The sequence below is a fragment of the Narcine bancroftii genome, chromosome 4, assembly GCF_036971445.1.
Source record: "Narcine bancroftii isolate sNarBan1 chromosome 4, sNarBan1.hap1, whole genome shotgun sequence".
In the NCBI taxonomy this organism is placed as follows: domain Eukaryota; kingdom Metazoa; phylum Chordata; class Chondrichthyes; order Torpediniformes; family Narcinidae; genus Narcine; species Narcine bancroftii.
In genome coordinates this window covers 307,105,277-307,130,050 of record NC_091472.1, presented here as the reverse complement: position 1 = coordinate 307,130,050, position 24,774 = coordinate 307,105,277, and the positions used below count along the sequence as shown (strand labels likewise).

Genomic DNA, 24,774 nt, shown 5'->3' with positions numbered 1-24,774 from the left:
TTTTGGGGGGTGGATGGTGGTGGCTAATGGAAACAAGGGAAGGCTATGTTAATTCCATCCGGTGGAGGGTGCCCAGCAGAATATGAGGTGTTGTTCCTCCAATTTGCAGTGGTCTCAGTCTGGCAATGCATGAGACCATGGGCATGTATGTCAGCAAGCGAAAAGGGAATGGGAATTGAATTGGGTTGCCACTGGGAGATCCCCGCTATTGCAGTGGTCAGAGCCAAGCTGCTCAATGAACTAATCTCCCAGTCTGCGTCCAGTGGTTCCGATATAGAGAAGACCATGAAAGGAGCACTAGCTGCTGTAGACGACTCCTGCAGATTCATGTGAAGTATTGCTTGACTTGGAAGGATTGTTTGGGGAACCCAATGGTGTTGAACACCAAGTCGGACCCCTGATGCTGTCACAGGAGTAGGTGCTGAGTGGGTAATTGGTGGGAAGGTAGGACAAGGGAGTCATGGAAGGAGCAGTCTCTTCAGAAGGCAGAGAGAGGAGGATTCCCTACCCTATTCCCCTGCCCCAGTGGCCACCCATTTCAATTCTCCACCCCATTCCCTTGCTGACATTTCTCTCCATCATTGTCTTGCGCACTGCCAGTCTGAGACCATCTGCAAATTGAGGAAAACACCTCGTATTTCATCTGGGCACCCTCCAGCCAGAAGACACTAATATCGGCTTTTCTGCTTTCCATTACCCCCACCCCTATGTCTCCTTTTTTGTCTGTGCCTCATTCTCTCGGTGTATGTCCTTTTTTTTCTCTCTCTCTCTTTTTTCCCTCTTCCCTCTTTCTTCTTTACCCCAGCTCTGGATTACTTTCAAAGAGCAATTACCACCATTCACCCCACCACCCCCCCACCCCTCACTCTCCCTATGAATTGTCACCTTTCCTTCCTTTTGGCCTCTTCTCCATATTCATGTCTGATGGTCTGTACTCCACCCCCCTCCATTTCTTTTATTCACGATTTGCCTGCCTTTTCTCATACTTTGAAGAAGGGCTCAGGCCCGAAATGTCGGTAATATATAGATACTGCAAGAACTATTGAGGTCGTCCAACATTTCTGTGATTTAACTATAATCACAGCATTGGAGACCTTTGTGTTTCAGTCCTTGTAGAATGGTATCCTCTATAGGGTCAGCTGCTAGGTCTGGTCTATTTTTTTTTAAAATGACAGCATGGTGAATTTAAGCAAGAGTTATTTAAAAACCACGTAAATTGTTTCCAACAATGGCTTTCCATATGTGCTTGCAATCTTCCTCCTTCCAAGATGATAAATTAAAGTACTTCTGTTGGTCCATTTGTTTGGGAAGCTTGGTTGTCATAATGTCAAACAAAGCAGAGCAGTTCACAAACATCTTTGCCCCAATTTTGATGAATTTTGGCTGAGGAAAACTGTCACAATAAAAATTCATGTTACTTTTTGAGAGCTGGTAGATAGATGCAACATTTACAAGGGGGAAAATGGTTTATAACTCTAGAACTTCTGGTATAATTTTTTTAAAAATTGAAAATTCCATGGGCGGAAAAACATGACAATGAAATTAAGTGGTGCATAAAATCCGTTTAGAATTTCCTAGGGAAATAGATGCCAGAAATAAATAAGGAGACAATTGTACAAAATATGCAGGTAGTATGTGAATTGTAACCAAAAAAAACTCACTTTGTTTGTAAATAAAATTTATTTTTTTGCCTTAAAACATTCTGTAGTTAAGTATTGATTGTTTAAGAAGGAATCATCTTAATTGAAACATGAATAAAAGGATCACAACCGGGATAGCACACACAAGAAAGAGGGTGGAGAAGATTTACCAGGATGTTGCTGGTTGAAATACAGGGAAAGATTGGACAGATTAGGACTTTATTCCTTGGCGAGAAGAAGAATGAGGGGAGATTTGATCAAGGTTTACAAGATTATGAGAGGTGTAGACAGAGTGGATGAAAATAGGCTTTTTCCACAGTTTGGGAGAGATAAATATGAGAGGACATAGTTTTTAGCTGAAGGTGGAGAAGTTTAGAGGGAACATTAGGGGGAAGTTTGTCACTCAGAGGGTAGGAGGGAATGTGGGATGAGTGCCATCTGATGTACTGAATGCAGGCTCAATCGTGTGTTTTAAGAGTACATTGGATAGGTACACGGATGTGAGATGACTGGAGGATTATGCTGTGGAAGCAGGTCCAGCGGGACTAGGGATATGATGATCTGCACAGACTAGAGGGGCCCAACAGCCTATTTTTGAACTGTAGCATTTTATGGTTCTATGATAAACTTTTCTATGAAAAAAACTTAACTTTTTTCATATTTATAGCATGTGAAGTGCAATTTTTCAGAGACCTTTACAAGTATTACTGAATTCCATTTATTGAATCATAAGTTGATGATGTTTGACATATTTTCTCTATGGTATAATTTATAGTGACTTGGATATTATTCTAATCACCCATTTTCACAAAGTCTTGAATTCATATGCAATCTTTTAATTTTTTTCTCTTTTTAATTTATTGTATTTTGGTTTATAGAACCTGCAAACTTTACTAAGAAGCCCAATCGTGTAATACTATTAAAAAAAGGAAGTTCGACATCTCTTGAGTGCACTGTAACTGGTACACCTGAGATCAAAGTAGCCTGGTACAAGCTGGAAAGTGAACTTCTTCCAAGTGACAAATTCAGGATGTCATTTATTAATTCTAAAGTAGTCCTTGAACTTATTGATGTCAATGTAGAAGACAGTGGATATTACACTTGTAAAGCAGAGAATGAAGTTGGGTTTGACAACTGCAATGTTACAATCACCGTTAAAGGTGTGTGATCATAAAATAATAATAGAGGAAGCATTAAAAACATATTTTCCATTGATATTTCATATCTAACCAGGTATCTAAGTTCTCTTACTAATTTTTTTTTAGAGCCACCTTCTTTTAGCAAAAAACTGGAACCTATTGAGGTCGTGAAAGGAAATGACATCAGTCTTGAATGTGAAATTGCTGGCTCAGGGCCATTTGATGTCGCTTGGTATAAGGACAGTAAGCAGATCCAATCAAGCATAAAATTCAAGATGACGACTGGAAAATCTTTAGCTAGTCTTTTTATTCAGAAAGTTGATCATTCGGATGCTGGTGAATACCAGTGTGAAGTAACAAATGACGTGGGAAGTTGCTCTTGTACTGCTATAGTCGGATTAAAAAGTAAGTTACCAAATGCCAGCTATTTTCTTTTGTTAATTCCAATAATCCCATTTGGGATTGCTCTCTTATTAGGTTTTATGTCATCAGTATGACAAAATTACGATTCTTATCTCTGTTCTTCTTATCTCTTATTCATCAAAATTCTTAACTCTTAATCAGAACCGCCATCCTTTGTGAAAAGGATTGAAAACGTTACAACATTATCTGGAAATTCAGCCACTTTTTGCAGCCAGTTAGAAGGCTCAACTCCCATATTTGTTAACTGGATGAAGGGCAAAGATGACATAAATGAAGATGACAATATTAAAATATCCTTTGAGAACGGTATTGCTGAATTACACATTGCTTCTGTTGACTCAAGTCACAGCGAAAAGTACACATGCCAAGCTTGGAATGATGCCGGAACTGAGAAGTGTTTTGCAACCTTATCAGTGACAGGTTGGTATTGACACACTTGATTTTTGTGAATTTCACCATTGTGTCACATAGTCAAGAGGTGGAACTTTTTTTTAACTTTATCAATTTAAAAAGTAAGTTGGATTTTTTTCTTGCAGAGCCTGCTCAAATCGTAGAGAAACCAGAACCTTTAAGTGTAACTTCTGGAACAATGGCAATCTTAGAATGTGTGGTTTCTGGTACTCCAGAACTGAAAGTCAGATGGTTCAAGAATCAAGATGAATTGACATCCAGTAGGAAATATAAAGTGGCTTTTGTCAATAGAGTGGCTGTCCTAAAGATACAATTCGTTGATAAGGACGATAGTGGGGAATATACTTTTGAAGTGCAGAATGAATTTGGACACAGCAGCTGTACAACTTCGTTGACTGTACTAGGTTGGTAATTCTTTTTTGTAAGGTGTGGATAATACTTTCTAAAACAACAATTGAAAGGACCAATATAATTTTAACATAGACTGAGAAGATTGTACTTCAAATGTTCTGAAATCAAAGTTATGTATTCAACATATTGTCTTTTAAATCTATGTAGTTGATTATAAACAAAGTGTTCAATACCGTCGTGATATGCCTCATCAGTGAGGCGTTATGGAATGGAGTATGTTCACTGTTTCACCTGCTCAATAATCCATAGTAGTTTGTTGAAGTACTGGTATATCAATAAACCAGAACTTGTGTTAAATTGAAAGACACATCTTCTGCTCTGCAACGCAAGGTGAAAAGTGGCAGCATTTTCTTTTTTATGTTTTAATTTCATTACAATTCTGCGTTCGATAGGGAGGTTGAGTCACAATCTTACACAGTTGCTTAAGCGATTTTTATTGTTGTTGTTCTATGTTGCACAGATCGAATAATTGCTCCATCTTTCACAAAAAGTTTAAAGAAAATGGAACATATCTTGGGAACTTCAATGCGCATGGAGTGTAAAGTATCTGGTTCTCTTCCAATCAGCATTTCTTGGTATAAAGATAACACAGAAATAACAGCAAGTCACAAATACAATATATCATGTGAAGAAAATACTGCATTTTTGGAGATTAAAGAATTTGAAATCACAGATGGTGGAAATTACTCTTGCAAAGCAATAAATGCTGCTGGAAGTAGTAAATGCAGTGGATTTCTAACTGTAAAAGGTTTGAAGATGCTCTTTTTTACCCCCAATTCACTTCTGTTTTAAGATATGTCCAGTGCTAATGTTTTGTTAAAATGGCCGATCCTTGCTTGCTAATGCAAGAAGTTTCAGACTGACCTGAATTTAGCTGGTAAGTCCAAATATGATGGTTCCCAGTGCCTCTGGATTCCTTGAGGCTGGAATAAACAAAGAACCAGAGGATTGTCAATTTGAGTAGGCTTTGGATTAGAAGGCAAATGAGTTTTTAAAGTTGCAATTATTTAACTTTAGTTTTATACATTTATCATCCAAATCAATTAATTTTGTATTTACTTGTTTCATAAGCTTTTAAATGTTTGTATGAACATTTAACTAGTGAAAATCGTTCAGAACCCTTAGAGCTAGCAGATCTGGTATCATCTAGGAGCTGGGCCTTGCTGCCTGGGAAAGCATTACTGGACACTTTGCTATCAAATAGCCCATGCCACTGGAGTTTGGGATGCTTCAGGCCAGCAAGTTGTGTTCTACACATCCAGAGTAATGTGTAGAGGATCCTTGGTAGAAGGACCAAAGTTTCCACCTTTACTGTGTGTTTCTAAATTTTATGTATCATTGAGGATAATTTGCATATTTCAGCTTCCTAAAATATTTTGACATCCTGTGCTCAGCGGCTTCAATGATTCTAAACGTTTTAGTATTTTTCCTTCAACTAATCTTCTTGAATAAGATTTTTCTCAAATTATTTTTTTTAGAACCACCAACCTTTATAGAAAAGCCAATATCCCAAGAGATTGTGCTTGGTTCTACACTACAGTTTAAAAGCATTGCAAGAGGAACTCTTCCACTATTTGTCAAGTGGTTTAAGGATAATAGGGAACTGAAACCTAGCACAAGATGTTCAATTTGGAATGAAGAATCAACACACTTCCTTGAGCTACTTTCAACCAAAATTTCTGATGCTGGTGTCTACAACTGTCAACTCTCCAATGAAGCTGGTTCAGCCATCAGTACTGCAAATATATTTGTCAAAGGTTGGCAATTTTTTACTTATCTTACTAGTAAAATAGGTTTTCTGAAGCATTTTTAATACTGTTGCTGAACTGCCATAGCTTTCTTAAACTCACGAAGAGTAACTATTAACAGAAGATAATTTCTTGTCCTTTGTCTACTTTATTCAATGTGCCTAATTTGGCATTGTAATCCCAGTATTCACGCTTACTACATCTCATTTCTCAGAACCACCAAGTTTTGTTACGAAGCCACCTTCTTCGTCAGCACTGAAACAAGGAGAATTTGCACGTTTTGAGTGCAAAATTACTGGTACACCTGAAATTACTATAATGTGGTATAAAAATAATCAAGATATCAGAACAGGTGATAAATATAGGATATCATTTCAAAACTCATTGGCTGTTCTTGAGATTGATGATATAAAGGTGGAAGATAGCGGGGATTATTCCTGCGAAGCACAGAATGAAGCTGGTGTTAACAGCTACAACTTTATGATCCAGGTTAAAGGTGTGTAAATGAGTATCTTAAAGAGAAATTGATCTCTTTGACATTTGATTGTTATCTAAACCACATTGTTATGTTTCACTCTTCAGAACCTCCTTTATTCACAAAAAAACTTGAATCTGTTGAGATAATTAAAGGTAGAGAAGTGTCTCTTGAATGTGAGGTGACGGGTACAGCTCCCTTTGAAGTTTTGTGGTATAAGGATAATAAACCAATTCGACGCAGCAAGAAACATAAAATGATCTTTGACAATTCATTAGCTTTCCTTTGCATTTTAATGCCCGATGCCACTGATGTTGGTGAATACAAGTGTACTGTAAAAAATGATGTGGGAAGTTGTTCGTGTAGTTCTACAATCAGATTGAAAGGTCAGTTGTTACATTTGTGTGAACATATTAGTCTTCTGCTATTTGAACCCAGTGCTCAATTTTGAATAAATTCTACCATTTCAACAGCACACTGAAAAACTAAACTAAAAATCCATGTTTGTATAACTATTTGTTTTAAAATAGAACCCCCAAGATTTATAAAGAAGATTGAAAATATAACCGTATTGTCAGGCAATTCGATTGTGTTCCAGTGTCAAGTAAAAGGCTCAAAACCTATTTGCATAACTTGGATAAAAGATAAAGATGTTATTGAAGAAGATGGTAATATTACTTTATCTTTTGAGAATAATATTGCAACTCTTCAAATAAATGATGTTGGCGAAAATCATGGTGGAAAGTATATGTGCGAGGTCAAGAATGATGCAGGAACTGAGAAATGCTTTGCAACGTTATTGGTAGCAGGTCAGTGGGATATTGCTTAGCTTCCTTTTAATTGGTCATCAATTCAAATTTTTTTGCCATGCATGAACTAAAATGAGACTTTTCCCTTATAGAACCAGCAAAAATCACAGAACCAGCGCAGTCAATCAGTGTGACAGCAGGGAATGCAGCAAACCTGGAATGTACAGTAACTGGTACACCAGAACTAAAAGTTAGATGTTTTAAAGATGGTAACGAAATGGTGTCTAGTCGAAAACACCGAATCAGCTTTGATAATAATGTGATCAGCCTAAAGATTCCTTCCGTTTCCAATCATGACACTAGTGAATATACTTTTGAAGTCAAAAATCAGTTTGGAACCAGCAGCTGTACAGCTTCATTGACAGTATTAGGTTAGTGTTTATGTGTAATTTGATTGACCTTTAAATAATCTAGTACATAGAACATTCTGTTGAAATCTAAATAAATTGTGTTCACTTTGCAAATGCTGATTGGGAGAGCCACTTGGCAGGTAAAGAGGCATCTTGGAAGTCAGATGCTTTTTAATGCGCGATAGGGGAGAGTTCGGGGCTAGCATGCTCCTGTTACAGTGAAGGGCAAGGCTTGTTGACAAGGAAATTGTGGCTCATCAGTAAAAGAAGAAAGCATATATCAGGTATTGGCAAACGGGATTCAGCAATTCTCTTGAGGAGATTCAGGATTCCACTTAAGAGAGAAATCAAGAGGATGAATAGAAGATAGCCTTGGCAGATAAGGTAAAGAAGAGTCTTCAGAGATTCTCTCAGTATTGTAAGAGCAAAAGGGTACCAAGGGAGAGAATAAGACCCAGTAAATATCAATGTGGTCATTTATGTGGTATGGTACAACAGAGATGGACGAGGTCTTAAATGGACATTTATTTCCTGTGTTTACAGTGGAGATCATAAAAGCTAGGGAGTTGGGAGAAGAGAATATTGTGATCTTGCATCATGTCCATATTTCAAAAGAGGAGGTGCTGGTGGCCCTAAAATATATAAATCCATGGGGGATGGCCATATGTATCCAAGGAAAATGTAGAAAGTTCGAGAAGAAATTGCTGGGGCCATTAACAGTGATATTAATAAGGGCTTTTCATGAGGTTTTGCTTGGTAGCTTGGTTTGGAAGGTCAGATCACAAGAATGAACTGTCCCATTGGATACGGAGTTGGGTTGATGGGAGAAAAGAGAGGGTAGTAATGGAGGGTTGTTCCTCAGATTGGAAGCCTCTGTTCAGTGATCCTGCAAGGATCAGTACTCGACCCCCACTTATTGTTTCTCACCTACAATAATGACTTGGATGACTATTTAGTTAACATGGTTAGTAAATCTGCAGATGACATGAAAATTAGTGGATACTGAAGAAGGTTATCTAAGATTATAACATGATCTAGGTGATGTGGGAAAGTGGAGCAAAGGAATGGGAGATCGAATTTAGCCAAAACAAATGTTAAGTGTTTCAGTATGGTCAGGCAAGATTGATATGGTGAATGGTAGAACAAGGAGACATGTGGTTACAGGTGCTTGAAGATGGTGATGCAGCGCGACAGCATGGTGAAGAAGGCACTTGGCCTACTTGTCTTCAACAGTTAGCATTGTGTACAGGAGTAGGGAAGTCATTTTATAGCTATACAGGGACATTTGTGTGACTGCACTTGAAGTATTGTTCATAGGTTTGAGCACCCAGCTGTAGGAAAGATATTGTTAAACTTGAAAATATAAAATATTCTAATAAATGCTGTTGGGACTGGTAGGTTTAAATTATAAGGAGAAGCTGAAAATTTTAGACTTTACTCCCTCGAAACTAAGGGGAATCAGTGGGGACCTTGCAGAGAACTATAAAGTCATGAGGGGCATAGATAAGGTCATTTTCCAGTAGTCATCAGTCTTTCTCCCAGAGAAGTTAAATCTAAATCAGAGGGGAACTTGAGTCGCACCTTCTTTGCACAGAGTCTGCAAGTGGCAGAAACGGGACATTGTTAACATTCAAAAGGAATTTAGACAGGTACATGGATAGAAAAGATTAAGAAGGACATGGGCTGAACATTGGAAAATGGGACAAGTTTGGTTGGTGTCGATAAGGTGGACTGAAGAATATGCTTCTTTGATTTAGAATTCTATATTTGTATCATTGTTAGGCATGGGTGAGGTACCACAAGACTGAAGGGTGGCTAATTTTGTGCCTTTGTTTAACAAGGGCTATAAGAAAGAGGCAGGGACTATAGTATAGGGTGCCTAACATCATTAGTACAAAATTTACTGGAAGAGATTCTGATCTGACTATTTTGCAAAGGCAGGATAGTTTTGTGCATGGACAATTGTCTTACAAATGTAATGGTTTCTTGAAGAGGTGACAAAGAGCATTGATGAATGCTAGATGATGAACATTGTTTAGACCACCAGACAATAAGACATAGGAGAGAATTTGGCCCATCAAGTCTGCCTTGCCATTCCATCAAGGCTGATTTACTATTGTTTCAACTCCATTCTCCTACTGTCTCCCTATAACTCTTGATTCCCTACTTAATCAAGAATTTATCTATCTCCACCTTAAATATCCCCAGATTTGAATTCCACTGCCGTCCATGGCAACTAATTCCACAAATTCACCACCTTCTGGGTAAAGAAATTCCTCCTCATCTCTGTTCTAAAGGTTTGTTTTTGTATTCTGAGGCTGTGCCCTCTGGTACCAGACTTCCCTGCTATAGAAAACACCCTCTATCCAGGCCTTTCAGTATTTGATAAGTTTCAGTGAGAACCATCCCCCCTCCCCCCATTCTTCTAAACTCCAGCGAGTGAAATCCCAGAGCCCACAAACGCTCTTCATATGAAAACTCCTTCACCCTGGGCATCATCCTTGTAAACTTCCCCTAGATCCTCTCCAATGCCAAAACATGCTTCCTTAGATATGATGCCCAAAACTGCTCACAATTTTGGAAGTGTGGTCTGACCAATGCCTTATAAAGCCTCAATCCTTCTCGACGTGAACGCAAGCATTTCATTACTCTTCCCTACCAATGACTCTACTTGCAAGTTGACATTTACAGAGAGCCAAGTGTTGACTCCTGAGTCCCTCTGATTTCTGAACTCGTTGCCTGTTTAGAAAATAGTCTACGCCTTTAGTTTGTCCACCAAAGTGCACGATCATGGACTTCTCTATACTGTACTCCATCTGCCATTTACTTGCCCAGTCTCCTAACTTATCTAAGTCCATCTGCAGACTTGATACATCTTCAACACAACTTGCCCCTCCTACAATCTTTGTATTATCTGCAAACCTGACCACAGAGATATCTAATCCATCATCCAAATCATTAACATATCATGTGAAAGGTAGCGGCCTCAGCACTGGGCCCCACGGAACATCTCTGGTCTCCGGCAGCCAGCCAGAAAAGGCCCTTTTTATTCCCTATTCCATACCTCCTGCCGGCCAGCTAATCTTTTATCCATGCTAATACCTTTCCCGTAATATCATGGGCTCTCATCTTTCTTAACAGCTTCACGTGTAGCACCTTTGTCAAAGACCTTTGGAAAATACAGGTAAACCACATCCATTTTTTCTCAAAGAATTCTAACAGGTTTGCTTGGCAGGATTTCCCTTTCAGGAAACCATGCTGATCGGTCTATTTCACTGTATACCTCCAATTACACTGAAACCTCTTCCTTAATAATTAAATTCTAACATCTTACCAATCACTGAAGTCGGGCAAGCTGGCATGTAGTTTCCTGTATTTTGCCTCCCTCTTTTAAAGAATGAAGTGACATTTTTAATTTTCCAATCCTTTTGGAACCATTGCAGAATTACCGATTTCCCGAGAGATCACTGCAGATACCTCCACAGTTTATTCAGCTCTATCTTTTAAAACCCTGAGGTGTAGTTCATCTGGTCCAGATGATTTTCAATTTTCAATTTTCCCAGCACCTTCTCCTTGGTAATACCAACTACACACCTTTTCTGTCCATGACACTCTCTAACTTTTGGCACACTGTTGGTAATTAAGTATCAAATACTTGTTAAGTTCATCTACCATTTTCTCGTCCCTTCCTTGCTCTCTCCCCTGCATCATTTTCCACCAGTCCATTGTCAACACTTGGCTCTCTTGCTCTTTATGTACCTGAAGACATTTTTCACATCCTCTTTTATGTTTCCGCTCATCTATCTCAATGGACTCCACAAAAGCAAGGCTTTTGTCAAACTCATATTGGAAAGTTTATCTGCAAGGTTAGATCCTATGGAATCCAGTGTGAACTAACCAATGCAGAATTGGCTTAGTGGTAGGGGTCAGAGGATTGTTTTGCAAAAATGAGATGGAATTAGACGAGAATGTCATTGACATGTATAGAAAGTTTGCAGATGATACCAAAATTAGTAAATTTGTAGTACAGTGAAGAGTGAAGAAGATTATCTGAGACTGCAACCAAATATAGATCAACTGAGAACATGGGCCAAGAATGGCAGATGGAATTTAAATTGGACAAGTGCAAGGTGTTGAATGTTGGGATGTTAAACCAGGATATATCTTACAGAGTAAATGGCAGGGCCCTGGAAACTGTTGTGGAACAGAGAGACTGAGGAGTACAAATAACAAATTCCATGAAAGTGACAACCCAAAAAGACAGGGTAGTGAAAAAGATGTTTGGCACATTTGCATTCATTGCTCAGGGCACTGAGTACAAGATTTGGGATGACATTTTTCAACTCTGCAAGACATTAAGACCACCCTTGGAATATCATATGCCGTTTTGGATGTTTCGCTCTGGAATGAATGGAGAGCATGCAGAAAAGATTCAGAAAGATGTTACCAAGTCTGGATGGCTTGAATTGCAAGGAGCCACTAGACTGATTAGGGCTTCCACCCACTGGCACCCCCCCCCCCCACCCCCCACCCGGAGCATGGGAGGCTGAGGGATTTATTTATCAAGATATATAAAACTAGGGATATAGATTAAAGGTGAGAAGAAGAAAGATCTTGAGAGGCAACTTTGTCACATATAGTGTGATGAGTATGTGGAATCAGCTGCCAGAGGAAGGCATTTAGGCAGGTATGTGGTTAAGAAATGTGGGAGGTATGGGCACATGGGATGAATTCAGGTGTGCAATTTCCCTGACATGGATGATTTGGATCAAAGGATATGTTTCTGTTCTACTTCATTCTATGACTGTACTGACCAGTGACAAATAGAAAGACTGTGGACTTTTTTTTTGTACATGCTTTCTGACTATTTTTCTTGATGAGTTCAATATGCTGGTTAAGGTTTTGTTTCTCCAGGCAGCTAGGCTATTAAACGTGTTGTTCTCAGGTCTCCAATTCAAGCATGGAATGGCCTGAATTTTTTCACTGGGTAATCACATGGAATGCACAAAGATATTTCATATTTTAGCATCTGCAGTCTCATTTGTCATAAATAAATTTTTGAATAAATATGTGGCATAGTGGGATGTCAATTTTATTTTCGGGCTACTTCCCCATGTGATGCCTTTACATTTACATCACTATTGCCTTGCTGTCATGGAAACTACCACCACGAGGAAATTAGCAAACACTTCTTGTGTGAGAATTGTAGTAAATAACAAAAAATAGCTAAACAATAAAGGCAGTCAAATGATGAATGCAAAATCTCTTCTATAAGAATGGGAAAGGGTACATCCGCCATTGGGGGAGTTTTTCAGTGCGTCACCAATGGTGTATGCTAATAAACTCAATTTCATATTGGGATCAAAAGGCTCAATAAAACTGACTCATTTAAAGCATTTGCAATTTGAGTTGACCAGCTGTGCTTTTGGTATCTTGGACAGATCAACTAATTCCTCCAGTGTTTACACGAAAATTACGGAAAATGGATATTGTTTTAGGATCATCCGTTCAGATGGAATGTAAAGTTTCTGGTTCCCTTCCAATGGTCTTTTCTTGGTATAAGGATTTCAAATTGATTACCAACAGTGAAAAATGCAAAATATTATGTCAAGATAACACAACAACTTTGGAAGTTAATCAACTGGAGATTTCAGATCGCGGAACGTATATTTGCAAAGCAACCAATTCAGTGGGAAGTGATGAATCCAGTGGTTTCTTAAATATAACAGGTTGGAAAGTTGAATTTGCTTTCAGTTCAACTTGTATTCTTTGTCACCATTGTACAATTCTTCAACTTTGCATCTTGCCCTACGAAAAACGTGAAATATTTTAATTCTTGCAGTAATTTATTTTGAGTCTTGTAACTTTTCTTCATTAAATATAAACGATGTACTGCTGAGATTCAATGGTATTTTTTTTCACCTGACTTTCAGAACCTCCAAGTTTTATAGAAAAACCTGTAAACCAGGAAAGTTTGCCTGGTTCTACCGTGCAGTTTAGAAGTGTTGTGAAAGGAACTCCTCCTCTAACCATAAAATGGCTGAAGGATGGCAGGGAACTGATGTCTGGAGCTGATTATTTCATTTTAAATGAAGGCTCATCAAGTTTACTTGAGTTGTTTGCAGCCAAAGTGTCTGATTCGGGAGACTATATTTGTGAAATAAGCAACAAAGGTGGCAGTGCTAGTTGTGCAGCGCGACTCTTTATCAAAGGTGTGCAATTCGTTTGTACTTGTTTAACCATTAAGTTTTTAAAATGCAAGAATATTAATTTTTCAAATTTTGTTCTTTGTTATTTTTGATGGTATTTGTGTGCTGTGTGTTGTCTTTGTTCAGTCTGCTTTTTCTCTGTGTATCATTCTTGACGTTGAATGGAATTGTTTCGGCATTTAGTAACGATTGCTAAATTTGCAACGTTGTTTTCTACAGAGCCTCCATATTTTATTATGAGGTTAGAACCAACGGCAATATTTAAAAAAGGAGAGATGGCAAGTTTTGAGTGTAAAATAACTGGCACACCTGAAATCAAAGTCACTTGGTTCAAGAACCATCATGAAATTCATGTCAGTGAAAAATATAAAATGTCATTTGCTGATTCAGTGGCACTTTTAGCGATTGCTGATGTAAGTTTGGATGACAGTGGGAACTACTGCTGCAAAGCCCAAAATGAAGCTGGCAGTGAATCTTGTGGCATTACGGTCACAGTTAAAGGTGTGTAAAAATTCTCAGATAAACTTTGCAACTTTGGTCCATCAGCTTTTTCAATCTTGTTGCAACTCGTATGCAATTAATGTGGCAATGAGAACATGCCACATTCTTTTTGATTCTGATTGATCCATAAAATCAGACATAAACACTTTTCTATAATGTTTCAAAATGAATTTGACTTATCAATAGGATGTTGACCAAAGCAGGCCAAATTTCTTTGTTGGAGGCTCTGTCAGGTTTCAGAGCATTGGCTATCACAACTAAGGATTTTGAAGACAAACATTTCTTTGTGAGGCCAGAAGGAGTTTTCCTTCTGCACATTGTTCTATTACAAGTCATACAACCATAAGGCATGGAAATAGGCCCTTTGGCTCACCATGTCCATGTGAGCCATCAAGTAACTACCTATTCCAATACCGTTTAACAGCACTTGGTCCTCAGCTTTCTTGCATCAGCTATGTAAGTGCTTAAATAAAAACTATACAGTTAGAGTATAATATCTTAACTCTCTATTCAGCCATCGTGTTCCAGATTCTATCCACTGTCTGCATGAAAAAGTCTTTATATCCTATCTATCCCTTACATTAAACCTATGCATTTTGTTTTAGATATCCCTACTATGGAAAAAGTTTCTTACCAACCACCCTATTTATGTCATAACTTTGTACACTTTTATCTGGCCTTTTCTCAGCCTCTTCCATTACAAGGAAAACAAATCCAGCCTATCCAATATTTTGCCAGAATTGAAACACTCTCAATACTGTCTAAAAGTTTATCATTCATCGTGTATGCTGTACCTTTATTAGTCCTCCCAATGAGCATTACCTCAAATTTACCTGGATTAAATTATAGAATTTATCCATGCGTAGTTGCATTGGGCATGCTACTCAGATCATTAAACCACTGTTTGGTTCATCTATGTTGATGAAGTAAAGATCTTTTGCTGTTTTGTGTCTTTTTACGCAAGTCAATGTGCAAAATTTAATTTAGTGGCCCATTTTTCATAAATCATAATGTCATTTTTGCTCTTCAGAACCTCCCACATTCACGAAAGAACTTGAACCTATAGAGGTTGTTAAAGCCAGTGATGTCACTCTTGAGTGTGAGGTGACTGGTACATCTCCCTTTGAAGTTACCTGGTACAAGGACAATAAGCAAATACGGCGAAGTAAAAAATATAAAATGATCACTGACAACTTTTTAGTCAGTCTTTGCATTCTAACATCTGATAGCTCAGATGTTGGTGAATACAAGTGTATGGTAAAGAATGACGTGGGAAGTTGTTCCTGCAGTTCTACAGTTAAATTGAAAGGTCAGTTGCTTTTTAGTTCTAATTAATATTTTTACTAGGATGAGTATTGTTGTTTCATTATCTTGACATTGCATAATATTGAAAGTTTTAAAGTTGAATATTTTTAATTATTAAATTTTATAATCTGGTATATTCTCTTCACTTAAAACAGAGCGACCAATCTTCATACAAACAATTGAAAATGCAACCGTGTTTTCTGGAAATTCAACTGTATTTCAATGTCTTGTAAGAGGCTCAGTTCCTATAATTACAAGCTGGAGAAAGGATGACAAACGCATCAAGGAGGATGATAATATTAAAATTTATTTTGAAAACAATACTGCTACGTTACAGATTATTAAGGCAGAAGAAAATAACAGTGGAAATTATACTTGTCAGGCAAAAAATGATGCAGGAACAGCAAAGTGCTCTGCCACATTGGTTGTAATGGGTTAGTAGGAAATTATAACTGGATATTGTCCACAAATTATTCATTTTAGTTTCAGGATATTTACTTCTCACTGTAAAATTATGATAATATTTGAATGAATTTTGTGCATGTTAAAGTAATATGGTTGGTCAAAGGAACAATTTCTTCATTGAGTCACCATTGTTGATTTTGTTTGGGAATATTTAGCATATAGGTCCTTCCGTTTATTTTCTTTTTAATATATTTTTATTAATTTGGAAGAAAGAAATATTATGCAACATGTAGACCACACATTAGCTACATAGCTTAATACAATGCAATACAGAATATGAATGATAAGTAATTTATACATGATCTTGTATACAATGCTTGATACAATGGAAATTCCCTCAAGAAAATTTCAGTTCATATTCTAATGTTATGACATATTCGTAGTAAATTATCTGATTGGTGTAATCTCTTCTACTTACGAAGAGGAAGAAAAAGAAAATGCCTCCCCTCCCACCCAACCTAATCCTATTCCTCCCGCTAAACATGGTCGTCAGCAAATAATATGTAAAGAATCATGTCTCGGCTCCCGGACAATGGACAGGAAACCCTCAGAGTGTCCCTGCCTATGTATTCTAATTATGATAATAGTCCATAATTGGGCCCCTTATCTTGTCAAATTCAATCATGATCTCTTTAATGTTATCTATAATTTTCTCCAAACTCAAGCAAGACTTAATATCCTGTATCAATTGCACATGAGTAGGTGGGGGAGTATCTTTCCATTACATCAAAATTATTCATCTGGCTATCAATAAAGTAAAAACTGCAATTCAATATTTTCCTCTTGCAAAAAACCAAACACAGCAATAAAAGAACAAGATTCCACTTTAATCCTAAGAGTCTCTGATAAAGTTTGAAAAAAATTACTCCCAAAAATCCTTTAGTTTTAGACATTACCAAAACATACGAATCAGAGAGGATTCAAAAATTTTGTATTTATCACACAATGGATCAACATCAGAATAAAAATTAGATGATTTAACATTAAACATATGTATTCTATGTACCACTTTAAATTGTAGTCGACAATGTTGTGCATAGAATGAAGTATTATTAATCAGATCAAGCATGGTTCCCTAGTCTTTGTCTGGAATTGATATATTCAAATCTCATTCCCATTCATTCTTGATTGCCCTCCCTGAACACATTCTTAAATCCAACAAGTTGTTATCAATCCACCACGATAAAACTTTATATAAAAAAATAATTGAAGGATATTGGTTTCAGGAATTCAAGAAAAATTAGGAAGTTTGGACTTAGTGAAATGCCTAATTTGTAGGTATCTAAAAATATGCCTATGAGGAAGGTTAAATTTAACTGTTAATTGTTCAAATGAAATGATTTTACCTCGAAAGTGCAAATCTCCAATCTGACCCACTCATTAAAACCTAAATTCAACATAGAGGGTTGAAAAAGATGATTCTTAATAATAGGGTTGGCGAGAGAAACTATAAGAAAGCCAAAATATTTTCTCAATTGTGCCCATATTCTCCACCTGTGTCTCATTAATGGATTAACTGTCAGTTTCAGGGGGAAAAATGGGTAAAGAAGAACCTAAAACTACCAACGTGGCTAAATTTTTAGAAAATCTCATTCCATTTCTACCCAAGAAGGATGATCATCTGAAATGTCAAAATGTAATGCCAATAATAAATTTTGTATATTGACAACCCAGTAATAATATCTAAAATTTGGAAGAGATAAACCCCCATTCCCTTTGGTCCTTTGAAAATAGGCCTTGTTCATACGGGCTGTTTACCTCGCCATATATACAAAGAAATAATTGAATCTAATGAATTAAAATAAGTTTTAGGAATTAAAAATTGGTAAAGATTGAAGCATGTACAAAAATTTAGATAAATGCTCATTCTAATTGCATTAATACGTCCATTTATTGTCATACATAAGGGTGTCCATTCTGGCAATGATTCTTTAGGCTGGTTCATTAATCCTAAAAAAAGAATCTTTTAATAAGTTCTTACAACTCCTTGTAATTGTAATTCCCAAATATTTGAATTGAACTTTATGCTCATTTCCTTTCTAAAATAGTTAAATTGCTAAAGGCCCTTTTATGGGTATTAACTACTCTTATGAGAATTTATTTCACACCCTGAAAATCTACTAAATTAGGAAAACAAAGTTAATATACTTGGTAAATAGATCTCAGGATTGGAAAATACCACTAAAAGCTCTACTATCCCGTAAGTAACGCTAAAGGTTCCAAACTCAGGTCAAAAAGCAAACGGCTTAAGGGGAAACCTTGAGTTCTCCTATAATGCCTAAAAAATGTTAATTGTTGCAAATTTTAACATAATGAAGTGCTAGGGCATAAATACGTTAGTTTAATCCACTTGATAAAAATTGAGCTGAAATTAAATTTCTTTAGAGTAACAAACAGATGTACCCATTCCACTCGATCAAATGTTCTTTCAGCATCCAAGGAGAGAATGCATTTAGTCATTGGAATGGAAGGTAAATACTGTATAAAATATTCAATAATTGTTGTATATTATAAGAAAATTAATGACTTTTAATAAAACCTAGCTAGACAGTATTGATGATTAATGGTGAGATATTCTCTAATTGATGGGCATGAACTTGAGAAAAAAATATTTATATCTACATCAAATAATGAAATGGGTCTCTAGGATGCACACTCAGTTGGTTCCTTCCCTTTTTTCAAAATGAGAGATATGCCTGCCTCATTGAAAGAGGAAGGAAGTTTCCTTTCTCTAAATGAATCATCTTACACAGAGCTTAAGTGAGGTACAAACCATTTAGACAAATATTTATAGAATTCAACAGGATATCCATCTGGTCCTAGGGCTTATTAGATTGCAATGAAGAGATAGCTATAATTAATTCCTCTTGAGAAATAAGTGCTTCAAGACTTGTGCATTTTATCCTGTGAAATAGTTGATAAATTCAAACGATCTAATATCTGACATAGAGGTGACATCATTATTGGATTCTGAGGTGTAGAGTTTAGTGTAAAATTCCTTAAAAATCTGTTTATTTTCAATATGCCGTAGGCATTTGCCATATAATGTTTGCTATTTTGTCTATTTTCCCTCACCACCTATTTTGTTCAAAACTGTTCCAAAACTGGACTGATCTCCCAAATGTATTACATTTTTTATCAAGCACACAGTAGAAACAAATATTTATAGTTCCATTATTTTTTAAAATTTAGACATACAACATGGTAAACAGGCCCTTTCGGCCCACGAACCTGTGCCATCCAGATGCACCCTACATCGCCTGCTACAATTTTGAACGTATTCATATTTAAACCAGTCAACTCACAGTGAAGTCTGTTTTCCACACAATTTATGATTTTAAAATAGCAGTCCTTAATTACATAACTTATAATGTAAATAATCTATTTTTCCGACAGAACCTGCAAATATCATAGAAAAAACTGAGCCTCTGACGGTGACTTCAGGAAATCCAGCTATTTTGGAGTGTACAGTAGCTGGAACACCTGTGTTAAATATTGCATGGTTAAAAAATGGAAGGCAGCTAGAATCAAACAGAAAATACAAATTGCGATTTGTGAATAAGGTGGCCAGTCTAAAAATTTTGTCTGTTGAAAAGGACGACAGTGGAGACTACACTTTTGAAGTTCAGAATGAGTTTGGAGCCAACAAATGTAATATTTCTTTGACCGTGATAGGTCAGTACACCAATTGTGTCGATATTTTTCTATTCTATCTTCTGATTTCAAACCATATCTTATTGCAAAGTTAGAAATATAATACATCACTGGTGTTTTATCATTTTTTCCCCTTTATATTGAACAGAACAAATAATTCCTCCTATGTTTACAAGAAAACTAAAGGATGTGGGCAGTACTTTAGGGTATTCTGTGCAAATGGAGTGCAAAGTTTCGGGTTCTATTCCACTGAACATTACTTGGTATAAAGAAGACATGGAGCTATCCACTAGTAACAAACACAAGATGTTATTTCAAGAAAATACAGTCTCTTTGGAAGTCAATGAGTTATATTTTTCAGATGGTGGAATTTACACTTGCAAAGTGGCAAATTCTGCAGGAAAAGACGAATGCAGTGCTATCTTGAGTATAAAAGGTTTGAGTTGTTGCCATCCTACATATATTTCTCAGTTTCAAATGCAAATAAGTTCTTTTCACAACTGTTTCGACATGTATTTTAATGTAGCAAAATATGTAAGTGAATCTCTGTTGTTATTTTAAATGCTCAGATTTTTGAAGGCTATAATCCAGTCCGTTTTTTTGAGAGTTAACTATAATTTTTATTGACTTTTAGAACCTCCAAGCTTTATAGATAAAATAATACCCCAGGAAGTTGTACTTGGCTCTACAGTACAATTTAGAGGTGTTGTGAAAGGAAGCATGCCACTATCTACAAAGTGGTTCAAAGGGGACAGAGAATTGATGCATGGTGTGGCATATTCTATTTGGAATGAAGGATCAACATATTTTCTAGAGTTACTCTCGGCTAAGATATCTGATGCGGGTAGTTACACCTGCCAAGTTAGCAACGATGTTGGTGCGGATACCTGTTCTGCAAACCTGCTTGTTAAAGGTGCGCATTTCTGCCATTTTATCTACTGTCCTGAAACGTACAAATAGGGTTTTCTTACTTTGCTTCTTGAAAAATTAGCTATATCATTTTGTTTTCTTGATTGGTTCATCAGATATTGCAAAAGAAATGTATATTGGCAGCACATACTGGGCATGAGGTATTGAGGCATTCAAATTTGAGTTGGTTATCAGACCAATGCTCTTGGAGGCCCTACAGTTTCCCCATTAACTGCAAGAAGAGGCAAATTCTGTCTTACTCCAAGAAGCAATAAAAGGAATTCTCCTCATTGAAATTAATAATAGCAATGGCAGTTTTGAGAATTCCAGCAAACTAGTATCTCATTCCATGGCTGAGTTATAAGCTGAGGCCAAGGGGAACATGAAGAATAAATGTTGTTTCCTCAAATTAAGAGGGAGCTTCTTCATGTATGTTTGGTGAAATTGTTCTCTATATTTTATAGCTAATTATTTGTACATATGCATTTGTTTGAGTTTTTTTTGATTACCACATAAACGTATATTGAAATATACAATATTTTGGATTCTAGAACCACCAAGCTTCATTAAAAAGTTGCACTCTTCAACAATCCTAAAGAAAGGAGTCTCCGCACATTTTGAGTGCAGTATAAGAGGCACCCCTAACATTAAAGTTACCTGGTACAAAAATAGTGATGAACTTATAGCCAGTGAAAAGTTTATAATGTCATTCAATGGTACTGTGGCAATTCTTGAGATTATTGATGTGATTCCGGATGACAGCGCATGCTACATTTGTGAAGCTCAAAATGAAGCTGGTGGTGAGAGCTGCAGCACTGAAGTTGAAATTAAAGGTCTGTAATAAGGTCTTTTATTTAATAAAACTATATATCCTTTACTTTCTTGAGCAACAATATTAATGGTTTTTGAATAAAATTCAGCTTTTTTTTTAATTGTGATTACTTTTTAGAACCACCAAGTTTTAGACGGAAGCTTCAATCCATTGAGATAGTTAAATCCAGTGATATTTCTCTTGAATGTGAGGTGGCTGGTACAGCACCTTTTGAAGTTATGTGGTACAAGGACAATAAACAAATTCGACGCAGTAAAAAATATAAAATGGTATCTGACAGTTCAGTAGTTAGTGTTTGCATTCTAAACTCTGATATCCCAGATGTCGGTGAATACAAGTGTGTCGTACAAAATGACGTGGGGTGTTGTTCCTGCACTTCCACAGTCAGTTTGAAAGGTCAGTTTTTATGCTGTTGTTGGAAAATATTGCCTTTCTGACAGTTGTGGTACATGAGAATGATCTTATTAAGTATTTAGACCTATTTGTAAAGTAATTATGTACTGTTAAAAAAATAACTTCACTTAGACACACAATTATTTCTTTTAACTAGAACCACCAGGATTTATAAAGAAGATTGAAAATATAACGACAGTATCAGGCAATTCAATTACATTCCAAAGTCAAGTAAAAGGCTCAAAGCCTCTTTATTTAACTTGGATGAAAGATAAAGATGTTATTGAAGAAGATGGTAATATTACTTTGTCTTTTGAGAATAATATTGCAACTCTTCAAATAAATGCTGTTGGAGAAAATCATACTGGAAAATATACATGCCAGGTTAAGAATGATGCAGGAACTGAGAAGTGTTTTGCCTCATTGTTGGTAGCAGGTCAGTAGGATATTGATTAGCTTAATATTTCCTGGCACCCCATTGATTTTTTCTAATCATAAATCAATTTTGATTCTTCAATATGCATTAACTGAAATTTACATTAATGAGATATAAAAGAGATTTTTCTTCCCTTATAGAACCAGCAAAATTCACAGAACCAGCGCAGTCAATCAGTGTGACAGCAGGGAATGCAGTAAACCTGGAATGTACAGTAACTGGTACACCAGAACTAAAAGTTAGATGTTTTAAAGATGGTAACGAAATGGTGTCTAGTCGAAAACACCGAATCAGCTTTGATAATAATGTGATCAGCCTAAAGATTCCTTCCGTTTCCAATCATGACACTGGTGAATATACTTTTGAAGTCAAAAATCAGTTTGGAACCAGCAGCTGTACAGCTTCATTGACAGTATTAGGTTAGTGTTTATTTGTAATTGTAAGTCAGCTAATCCATATATCTAATGCAGTGGTTCTCAACCTTGTTCTTTCCACTCACATACCCCTTTAAGTAATCCCTATGCTATCGGTGCTTTGTGATTAGTAAGGGATTACCTAAGGTGGTGGGATGTGAGTGGGAAGGGAAGGTTGAAAATCACTGCTCTGGACTTATTACTGAAATATTTTGCATGAGAAAGATTGTCACTGGCCCATTTCCTTTGGAGTTCTGAAACCATGCACATAATGAGTCAACGAAGTACGATCAAAACAGTGGTTTTCAACCTTTTTCTTCCCACTCACATCCCACCTTAAGCAATCCCTTACTAATCACAGAGCACCTATGGAATAGGAAATACTTAAAGTGGGATGTGAGTGGAAAGAAAAAGGTTGAGAACCACTGAAATGTGTACAAAATTAAAAGTCTTATTTGCATTCAACTGAAATTTGTATAAAGAAATTTATTATAAACTACCAACTGGAACTAGTGATGATGGGATTAGGATGATCAGCTATTCTGAGAAATTGCAAAATTAATTTTATTTTTCAATGGGTAATGAAGCATATGCCAATAAATTTGAAAATTCCTCCTTCAACAAAAGCATAACACATTTTGATTCATTTAAGTATTTGCTGCATGAATTGATTAGCTGTGCTTTTGTCACTTTGCTTTGGACAGATCAACTAATTCCCCCAGTATTTAAAAGAAAATTGCACAAAATGGACAGTGTTTTAGGGAGTTTCATACAATTCGAATGCAAAGTTTCTGGTTCTCTTCCAATGACATTTTCATGGTATAAAGATGGTATCTTGATAACAAACAGTGAAAAATACAAAATATTATGTCAAGATAACACAACAACTTTGGAAGTTAATCAACTGGAGATTTCAGATCGTGGAACGTATATTTGCAAAGCAACCAATTCAGTGGGAAGTGATGAATGCAGTGGTTTCTTAAATATAACAGGTTGGAAAGATGCATTTCCTTTCAGTTTAATTTATATCTGTTTGGTATTCATATACTTACTAAATTTTACCTTTTATTCTATGAATATGTAATATCTTTACAGCTTAAAATTTGATTACAATTTATCATAATTACTTATTTTAGTTCTGACTTTTAATTTTTCTTGATATACAATATAGTATAATCAATGTACAGTTGGAATACGATAGTGTTATATATTTTTTACCTGACTTTCAGAGCCTCCAAGTTTTATAGAAAAACCTGTAGCTCAAGAAAGCCTACCTGGTTCTACCGTGCAGTTTAGAAGTGTTGTGCAAGGAACTGCTCCTCTAACCATAAAATGGCTGAAGGATGGCAGGGAACTGATGTCTGGAGCTGATTATTTCATTTTAAATGAAGGCTCATCAAGTTTACTTGAGTTGTTTGCAGCCAAAGTGTCTGATTCGGGAGACTATATTTGTGAAATAAGCAACAAAGGTGGCAGTGCTAGTTGTGCAGCGCGACTCTTTATCAAAGGTGTGCAATTCGTTTGTACTTGTTTAACCATTATGGAATTGTTGCGAATAATATGTGCAACAATTTTTCTTTGATTTGTTTGTAATTTTCTCTGTTGTTATTAATGTTACTTCTGTGTCATGTGTTGTCCGTTTTTTAATGTTCCACGTGTTTCATTTTTCTTTGTGAAATGGATTTGTTTTTGAATTTTATACGTTTATGAAGTTTGCAACGTTGTTTTCTACAGAGCCTCCATATTTTATTAAGAAACTAGATTCAACAGCAATATTTAAAAAAGGAGAGACGGCAAGTTTTGATTGTAAAGTAACTGGCACACCTGAAATCAAAGTCACTTGGTTCAAGAATTACCGTGAAATGAATGTTGATGAAAAGTACAGAATGGCGTTTGTTGATTCTGTGGCAACCTTAGAGATTGCTGATGTAAACTTGGATGACAGTGGGAATTATTCCTGTAAAGCCCAAAATGAAGCTGGCAGTGAATCTTGCGACATTGCGGTGACCGTTAAAGGTGTGTAAATATTCCCAGTTTCATTCCACAGAAACACTGAGCATTATACCTTTATAAATGTGTGCTATAATTAACAACTTAACTCAAGTTTATTTATGAATCAAAAACTAATCACTTTAATGGAATCCCTCAAAATGGACTTCTAAAGAATTATGTTAATTATCAGACCACTTCTGGATGGAAGTCCTCACTTTGAGATCAAGGCACTTTTCTTGGGGCCAGAAGTTCTCCTTGT

General features: G+C 36.4%; 1 protein-coding gene across 1 annotated transcript in view; it reads left to right on the top strand.

Moving 5' to 3' along the window:
• Nucleotides 1-24,774, top strand: part of LOC138762481 (titin-like) — a 383,050-nt gene that overhangs the window by 105,819 nt on the left and 252,457 nt on the right. Inside the window, 25 exon segments of the mRNA XM_069936233.1 lie at nucleotides 2,519-2,800; nucleotides 2,906-3,184; nucleotides 3,344-3,622; nucleotides 3,739-4,017; nucleotides 4,485-4,772; nucleotides 5,503-5,781; nucleotides 5,987-6,268; nucleotides 6,355-6,633; nucleotides 6,778-7,056; nucleotides 7,149-7,427; nucleotides 12,848-13,135; nucleotides 13,340-13,618; nucleotides 13,835-14,116; nucleotides 15,147-15,425; nucleotides 15,577-15,855; nucleotides 19,283-19,561; nucleotides 19,689-19,976; nucleotides 20,175-20,453; nucleotides 21,001-21,282; nucleotides 21,399-21,677; nucleotides 21,832-22,110; nucleotides 22,251-22,529; nucleotides 23,228-23,515; nucleotides 23,753-24,031; nucleotides 24,258-24,539. Of these exon segments, the coding sequence (XP_069792334.1) occupies nucleotides 2,519-2,800; nucleotides 2,906-3,184; nucleotides 3,344-3,622; nucleotides 3,739-4,017; nucleotides 4,485-4,772; nucleotides 5,503-5,781; nucleotides 5,987-6,268; nucleotides 6,355-6,633; nucleotides 6,778-7,056; nucleotides 7,149-7,427; nucleotides 12,848-13,135; nucleotides 13,340-13,618; nucleotides 13,835-14,116; nucleotides 15,147-15,425; nucleotides 15,577-15,855; nucleotides 19,283-19,561; nucleotides 19,689-19,976; nucleotides 20,175-20,453; nucleotides 21,001-21,282; nucleotides 21,399-21,677; nucleotides 21,832-22,110; nucleotides 22,251-22,529; nucleotides 23,228-23,515; nucleotides 23,753-24,031; nucleotides 24,258-24,539 (7,026 nt within the window).